The following is a 9,015-nucleotide window of genomic DNA, read 5'->3' on the forward strand; positions in this document are numbered from 1 at the left end:
TTCATTGTACTGTATCTGCAATGAGCAACTCTTTACTTTTTTTATTTAATGACAAACAGGACATTCCAGTCTGCCGCCTCGCTTAGTGGAGATCTTAGATTGAACACAGCGACAATGGCAGTGACTCTTGAGAGGCATCAACACACCAGAAGTGCAATTCCATCCGTAATGCAGGAAATACCTAAGGAGCTGCTGTTGACAAAGAAAGATAGGCTGTCATTACCAAGGGCTTGGTGTTTCTGTCCACATACCATTGTTTAATTTCCCTGTCTCATTTATTTGGTTGTGTTGAAATGTAGATGAATAATGTGAGGAAGTCTTTAAGGCCAAGTGCAATTGAGTTGTTCTATTATATATGGAAGCTAATTTGTCACAAAGTAGTTCTTGAGCCTTTGTGTGTTTTTGAGCTCAGCAGCAGCAACTGTGCCAATTTTGGACTAGACCGAGCCGCGCTGTGGCCGTACCTGGTCCCAGGACAGTTTATTCATACATGTATGTTCTGCACTTGACCTCCAAACTGTGCATGGCGACAGTGACGAGAAAAGCTGCATATTAGTAATTATGAACTACTCTCAAGAAGAACTGAACTCTATCGGACTGTTATGGAAATTCTAATTGGTTCAGGTCTCGGCTGAGAGTCGTTCCAGTGGGATTCTGCAGGGAAGATGTGTGAAATTGATGTCAGAGCCCATTAGAAATGTTTGTTTCACATGTGAATCTTACACAGACAGGCCACACCTTTCAGGGGTAAAAGAGGTCAGGGTGTTTTGTGGTTCTCTTTCCAAATCAGCTAATATGGAAGTTTACACTTTTTGTGTTTTCATGAAGCAATGTTGCTAGTGGTTGGTCTCTTAATAGTACTGTACATACAGTATAATACAGTATATAACAATGTTTGTACTTTGCTGACTTTGCTGTGGAAGTGTATAGTCTGTTCGGTTAATCGGTTTGTGATGATTGTTTTCATGAAAAGAAAACTCCCAGAGGTTTGTCTTTGTCTTCATTTATGTAATAGTTTAGTATTTATCTGCTTGTTTTTGCTTTTTGGGTGCTTTGGTAGAAGAGATCTCTTTGTACTAGCATGTAGTTATGTGCTTAGCTGCTTCAAGCTCTTAAACGAAAGTGAGTGTACAGTACCACCTACAGAACTGCTGCGTCATCACTTTGATTTAAAGACAGTGTAACCAGATAGCTTGTGCGCCTCAGAAGAAAGCTGGGACCCAGCTCCAAATGGGGTGGGGGGGGGTTGGGGGGTCATGTTTATGCATGCTTGTGCAGCTAATTAGAAATCTAATGCACTGACACAGTATCTACAGTGTCTATCAGTACTATATCAAGTACCAGGTACTGATCATTTATCTTAAATGTGTGAATTTTCTCATGGCAGGCATTTTGTGACCACGGTGGTGTTACGGTTTGCTGAATATGAGGCACCCTGCAGAGTCCATGGTTAAACTTTTGGGGCAACTTGCCGCATGCATTTGCACATAAATGAGGAAAACTCCTTAATGCTTAATGATGTATGTGAAGACGAGTATGTTGCTGATATAAATAGTTAATCATTAATTTGTTCATAAGCTTAATTAGTGAGTTCATTAGCAAAGTAGGTTATGTTTAATATATAACTTGTGTTTTAATGATGGCAGGTTGAGCAGCTCAGATGGCTCATCTCATATCAGTATATTCTTTGCTGTAGTGATCAGGCACCTGATAACTGAAGAGGTTTACAGCGTAAAAGTCTGGAAAATATGATGAGCCTTCATCAATTCCATGTGCACTGTAAACCAGACCGGTGTGTATCACGCCTGTGTGAACTGTTCTTGTGGGTGTTAAAGTTGGAGGACTTCTTGGTTTGTAAGCGCCGGGTGGATCTGACATTAGAGTGTGTCCTTCTGCGTGGCCTGTGAATGGTGATGCGTGTCTCATCAATGCTGCTGATCGGTTCCCCTGGGCGCTGAGTGGCTCGGTGGGGCTGAAGGACGCTGCGTCCTTTAGGATGGAGGCGTATAAATGCTGGAGCCCTCAGCCTCGGCTTCCTGCTGCCTGTTGGAGTGGGCATGAAGAGCAGCGTACACGGAGGCAAGAAGAGGCTGTACGCGCTGGTTAAAGGTACAACAGGTGAGGCGTTGAGATGAAGCCGCGTGGAGGGACGGGGAGCATGGTTTGTGTTGCACATTATAGTGTAGTAGGAACGTTGGTTTGTGGTCTAGTGTCTTTTTGCAGCAGCTCACATTGTGAATTTAGTAGGAGATCACAAATGGTAGCAAAGGTCAGTCACTTTTTCTCATTTTACACACACTTATTGCACTAAAACTAGCAAAACTTAGAACGAAAAACCTTGAAAAGCCTGTGCGGACGACCAACAGATTGATGTAGGTCACAGGATCCACCACGGTGGACATTGATCTCTGTGCTTCAGCTGTATCAGACTGAAAGCAGGTCACTGATTTCCTAAACAGTGAAACTGTCAATTCCTCCTCCGGCCGTGAGCGCTAAATGAGTGCATAATTAGAACTATGGACCATGGCTGGAGAGCATTGGTAGAATGATACCAAAGTACTAAAAACTAATAATAGAACAACAGACTTTTATCAAGTTGTGAGTCATTTCCAGTTGTCATAGTAACGTGTAACAAAATTTGAGCCTATGTGCATCATGCATAATGTTAACTGCCCTGCAGTGGTGCGTTCCTGAGGCTGCCTGTGACACAGAGCAGGACGATAGAGGAGCTAGCAACACTGAACAGTAATGTAGTGGCAGGAGGCCCAATTGGACCTACAACTCAGTATCAGACCGTGGAAACAACTGCCCTCAAAATGCCATTATGCATCGCTCAGTCATCTTGGTGGTTGCACTGTCTCAGCTCAGCATACCATTTCCTGTGGTAAATGGTATGTTCTTCATATGCTACTGCTTTGCTTTCTACATAATTTAATATTTTTTTATTTTTTCATCCTTGTTTCTTGTCCTCATCTGTCTTGCCTGAACACATCATGGCTCCTGGCTCTTTTGTACTTTCCTTCTCATTCCTTTCCCGACTTGTTGCTCTGTCTAACCCTTAATAACCCTCCCCACGCGTGTGTTTCCTTCCGGTCGGAGATTGCAGAGTGCACTATAGCCCCAGTTGCAATGGAGGACAGTGATCATGAGGTTCAGTCTTCATCAGACGAGTGTGACTCCTGCCCTGCCTCCCCAAACCAAAGCAGGCGCGCTGATCCTGAGCAGGTACCAGTGACGCCTCTAGAACTCCCAAACCTCCATCTCAGCTTTGTGTTTAGTCAGAGTTTGGTTCAGTAAACACTCTGCACAGCAACAAATACACCCCTCTCCTCTTCCCTTTCCCTGTTCAATATATAGGCATTTCAACAAGTGCTCATAGGCATTTAGAAACATGTGTTTTCAGTCCTCTCAATCTCAATCTATCTCTCTGTATCTGCACCTTTGCCTCTGCATCCTCCCCTGCATCGCCTCGTCCACCCCCCTCAACCGCGCTGTCTCTCTAGCAGTCGAGCCATTCAGATGACTCAGAGGTGGAGAACATTATGCAAGACCCTCAGCAACACGGAGGGCATGGCCACCACCAACTTGACCACAAGCACCCCCACCATCATGGGCACGAGCCTCATGATGAAGACAGGGAAGCAGAGGGCCACGACCGCCCCCAAACCCCGTCTTATTTGCGCCCTCCTGTGGCAAGTAGCGTGCAGTCTGATCCCGGGTCAGACCCCAGTTTGCCGCAGAGCAGAAGCGTGGAGTTTGACTTGCCAACACTTGTCAGTCCTTCGAGGCCCAAGAGCCCCTGGGGTCGATTTGACCCATACAACAACAATGAGGTAAAATAAGGAGGTCGAGCCAGAGAGCAAGATTTGTGTTTTAGTTTACTTTTAGTCATGTATGTGATGTAAATACAGTACAAAGGATGTGACACAGCACAATATGTGTATCAGCTGTTTTCACTCAAAGTGGTTAAAAATGTTAGATTCATGCTTATCTTTCCCCTGAGGGGACGAACTGAGTGTGTAAATGTTATTGTGGGAAAGCTGACATCCTGTGAATCGGACAACCGCACACACAAACAAATACACAGGGATGATTTATTCTTTTATCGTTGTGTGTATTCATTAGGACCAGGACAAGGAGTATGTGGGTTTTGCGACACTGCCGAACCAGGTGCACCGGAAGTCGGTCAAGAAAGGCTTTGACTTCACGCTCATGGTTGCAGGTAAACCCTGCTGTGCGGACATTCGATCGCAACTTTGAAGAGCTGTCTAATAAACCTTGCTGCTGTTGTTTGTTCAAAGGGGAGTCTGGCCTGGGAAAGTCCACCCTGGTGAATAGTCTGTTTCTCACAGACCTGTACAAAGATAGGAAGCTGCTCAATGCTGAAGGTGAGGAAGCTTTGTGTTTTTATTTGATTTGTTTGATTAATCTGATTTGAATCTGAGTCTGTCTGTCTCCTCAGAGCGAATCACACAAACAGTAGAAATCACCAAACACACAGTGGATATAGAAGAGAAAGGGGTTAAACTGAAGCTGACCATTGTGGACACGCCTGGCTTTGGAGATGCTGTCAACAACACTGAATGGTACAAGTCAAGTGGCCTCCGCGTAGATGAGATGACCAGCGCTCACACGGTGCTGCTGCAGAACCTCACTGTGAATGTGTCTGGGTGTGTTTCGGCTCTAGCTGGAAGTCGGTGGCCGACTACATCGACCAGCAGTTTGAGCAGTACTTCAGGGACGAGAGCGGCCTCAACCGCAAGAACATCCAGGACAACCGCGTGCACTGCTGCCTCTACTTCATCTCGCCCTTCGGCCACGGGTATCGCTCTAGGGGCTCGTTTTTGGTGCAGCTCTGCTTTGTTGCTCCTGATATTGAGGATTCTTAACCCTTCTGTTACAGAATGTACAGTCATGTTTGTCTGGCACTGTGCCTTGTGTTTACACTTACACTCTCTGCCTTCATGTAAAAACAACTAATGCCTCAGTGTACCCCGATCTGCTGCAAATACCTGGTGTACAGTACCTGTTACTACTGTAGCTGTGAATATACTGGTGCAGCACTTTGTGTCTAATCGATGGCTTGCGCTAAATGCTGACGTTGTACTTTTCAGTACATTTATGCTCGACCGCTGTTCCACATCACTGTGCTCATAAAGGAAGCCAATATCCCATCTAGCTCAACAGTGGTGCAGTGAGTGCTCAGTATCACGTCTATAGAGAAGCTGCTCCCTCTGTTGATGAGCTTCAGTTATTACTCATTAGCTCCCACCACTGCCACCACTCCTCCACCTAGCTCATGAGAAATTATTGGAGTTACACTTTCAGTATACAGATAGAATATGGCCTAAAATATCAAAAGGATCAGTGTGGATCACCGCTGACACATGTGTATGTGACGGATCTCTTGTAGCCTTCGGCCTTTGGATGTGGAATTCATGAAGGCTCTGCATGAGAAGGTCAACATCGTCCCTGTTCTGGCCAAAGCTGACACTCTCACCCCCACTGAGGTCAAGAGAAAGAAAATCAAGGCAAGGACAATCTCGGCCTATAATGTTTTTGTTATATTTATTTGCATGTTTCTTCTCTTAAATCTAACAGTAATTACATGGTTTATTATTATTATTATCAACCTCATAATATTAACCCAGCTCGTCTTTGCCCATAGATCAGAGAGGAGATTGAACAGTATGGTATCAAGATATACCAGTTCCCTGACTGTGACTCTGATGAGGACGAGGACTTCAAGCAACAGGACCTTCAGCTGAAGGTGTGAGCTGACACATGCGTGGGTTTGGAGAAACAGCTCCAGGTTTTTTTTTATTTAAATGTGTGTCGTGGAGCAGTGAAAACCATGAAGTATTGAAAACAACCACAATGATGTTTCATGTTGCTTTCCTCAAAAGGAAAGCATTCCCTTTGCAGTAATTGGCAGCAACACGGTGGTGGAGGCCAAAGGAAAGCGGGTGCGAGGCCGCCTGTACCCCTGGGGCATCGTAGAAGGTACGGTGCCAAAGCCTTCACACACTTGTTATAGCTGCCAGTGACGGTTACAGCGCTGATTTTCTGCTGCGCTTCACAGTGGAGAACTCGGCACACTGTGACTTTGTGAAGCTGAGGAACATGCTGGTCCGCACACACATGCAAGATCTCAAAGATGTGACCCGCGAGACGCACTACGAGAACTACAGAGCCCAGTGCATTCAGAGCATGACCCGCATGGTCGTAAAGGAGCGCAACCGCAAGTATGCTTCACAACAGCACGTCAGCAGTGACTCAACAATGACTGCTTACGTGTGCTGTCTCTGACACCACAGTGAGTGATCCTAAAACGTTGAACTTTCACTGCAGTAAACTGACCAGGGAGAGCGGCACGGACTTCCCCATCCCCGTGGTGCCCGGAGTGGCGGACGAGACGGAAAAGCTCATCCGAGAGAAAGACGAGGAGGTACGCCACGGCAGCCAGGGCCCGGAGTCCCCCCACCCACCGCACGGCCACGGCCACGAGCCTGAGCCACAGCACCAATGCCACCCCTCTGATTACACAGAGACACACTTACATCAGTTGGTTGACGAAGCTTTATGAGAGTCTTGAGCTCATCAGTTGTGTCCCCCACTCCCCTGTCCTCACCCTGTGCAGGGAATCATAATACTTCCCTTTTCTACAGGCCCTGGCCTGTACCTTACACAAACCCATCCAGACAAGATATAGTAAAACACCGCAGTCAAGGATTGAATACAAATAGCATGAAATATGATATAAATGGCTACTTTCTAGGTAGAGACACTGGTTAGAAGGAATGTTATCAGGGTGAAATATTATGTTGCCTTTGAGCTTCCTACTGTCACTGAATATTTTCCAGTTGAAGTAAAGACCAACGGAGTCAACCTGTTATAGACCTGATATTATAATGCAGTAATTATATTCCAGCAGGTGGGTCAGTTCATAATGAATCATAACAGCCCTCGTGTTTTCATTCCTTCCCATATCCCCACTCAATTTAACTTATTAAATAAAGAAATAATTTCTCCTCTGTGGTTTTTATTTTTGTGGAGGCTACAAACAATGTGGTTAAATATGACTTTCTTACTGTGACATGATGTAGCATCACAGTACAGGCACGAACATGGATATAGTTTAACAGTACCTTTATACAATAATAAAGACAATAAAATACAACTGTCACTATATAAAAACACTGTTAATTATAAAAACAGCTACACAGGTTTGTGCCAACTAACACTAGCGGTAAACCCTGCAGTTGTAACATAGGATCTGTAGAGCCGGTGGAAAAAAACACAGGTCACGTGGTGTGTTCACAGACTGATCAGACTGAGTGTTATTGATCCGTCACTCTGCGCAGTCATGTGTCAGTAACATGCATCAAACTGTGGCATTGACGCCTGTCTCACCTCTCGTTGCAGCTGCGGCGGATGCAGGAGATGCTCCAGAGGATCCAGGATCAAATGCACACTCAGAAAGACGCCTACTAGCGCACGACACCCGTCACACTCTGTAAATGTCTCTCTGTCACTGGGATAAAACCAACATGTCCACCCAAACACCACACAACCTCATTAATGAGCATGATCCACATGGACCAGGGACCCAGGAGGAGGCGGTAAGGTGTGACCACTCCCTTCATCCTCTCCAGAACATCTGTCATACCTCTTTCACTCTACTCTCTCTGTTCTTTTGTTTTTGTTTGGATTAATCATTCACTAGTTTAAGGGTTAGTTCACGAGTCTAAACTTTACTTAGCCACACGATCACGGGGTTGGTTTAAGGTTTTAATGGTCTGATATGAGGTTTACGTCTAATTACTGGTGACCTGCTCCAATTTTTAAGTACGTCTTTCTGGTGCAAGTGTGTATTGTTGCTGTATGTCAACATGATTATATACTTTTTTTATAATTTAATTTTCTATATTCCACAAACCTTTTTTCTGTTTATTGATTCTTTGCATTATTTATCTAAGTGGCTTGTCATTATTGATGGATGACCGATTCATGATTTTATGAAGACGTCCCTTTGGCTGAGGTTCCTGTTCATTAGGTTGATCTTTTTATGAAGAATTGATTAGTTTTATTTACTTCTGTTATGTTTACTCAGTGTGTTTATCATAGCTGCCACCTCCACTGCCTGACAGCATGGACGTTAGTGGTGCTGCTCAGTGTCGGCCAGTCACAACTGCCTCCTGAACGTTTAAAATGATCTAGAAATGTGTGACAGAGACGTCCTCACATTCACAGAAGAGTTGATCATCTTATAAGTGACATATCATGACAGACGCATCAACACCTGGCATGTGGTTGACTTGAGAAGACACGAGCCCTTATTTGAATGATGTGAGCCCCACACGCTATGCAGTGTATTTATTTTTTTTGTGAAGGTTATTGGATCATTTACGTGATTATGAGGTTGTTTATATAAATGGAAATATGTAGCTACTCAGTCGTCCGCAAAAACCTATTGGATGGATTTAGTTTTAATGTTGACGGTATGTTCACCTCAGAGAAAGCCTGATGTTGGACATGTGCTAACCTTCATGTTTAATTTACCACCGAAGCCAAAAACAAGGAACCTAATCGCCCTAAGTTGATTAAATGTGACTTTTGTTTTTATATTGACAGGAAGAACATTGTTTTGGAAAATAGTTTCAAAGACAAGAATTATACGAGTTCCTGAGTTAACTTGATTTTCTTTCTGATTGTTTTAAAAAATGTTTTATTGGATTTATCAGCCTTTGTTAATTAGTTTCTGCCATGTTAAAAACACATTCCCTGAGCTTCTGTCCCAGAGTCAGGCATTGCTTTTGTTTGTTTTATATCAAATTTGTTATTCTATGTTATGGAGTATATTTATGTAATAAATGAAACACAAATGAAGAGGAACATTTGTATAATTTCTAATATTGCAATAAAATACAAGTATAATTTCATGTCTCCATTAGACACTGGGGTTCTTCATGCTGTGAACATTTATTCAGTGACTTTAGTTAATAAATTAATTTG

At 43.9% G+C, this 9,015-nt stretch overlaps 1 protein-coding gene across 1 annotated transcript; it reads left to right on the forward strand.

Moving 5' to 3' along the window:
* The first annotated feature begins 2,143 nt into the window (after positions 1–2,143).
* On the forward strand, positions 2,144–8,942 carry septin4b (septin 4b). Its single transcript, XM_029170176.3, has 12 exons — positions 2,144–3,225; positions 3,504–3,833; positions 4,126–4,222; positions 4,302–4,388; positions 4,463–4,586; positions 4,688–4,822; positions 5,414–5,531; positions 5,669–5,770; positions 5,907–6,003; positions 6,083–6,245; positions 6,352–6,448; positions 7,426–8,942. The coding sequence occupies exons 1-12, from the start codon at positions 2,905–2,907 to the stop codon at positions 7,492–7,494; spliced, it is 1,740 nt and encodes a 579-aa protein (XP_029026009.1). The 5' UTR covers positions 2,144–2,904; the 3' UTR covers positions 7,495–8,942.
* The last annotated feature ends 73 nt before the right edge of the window (positions 8,943–9,015 follow it).

The sequence above is a fragment of the Betta splendens genome, chromosome 13 (genome assembly GCF_900634795.4).
Source record: "Betta splendens chromosome 13, fBetSpl5.4, whole genome shotgun sequence".
Lineage (NCBI taxonomy): Eukaryota > Metazoa > Chordata > Actinopteri > Anabantiformes > Osphronemidae > Betta > Betta splendens.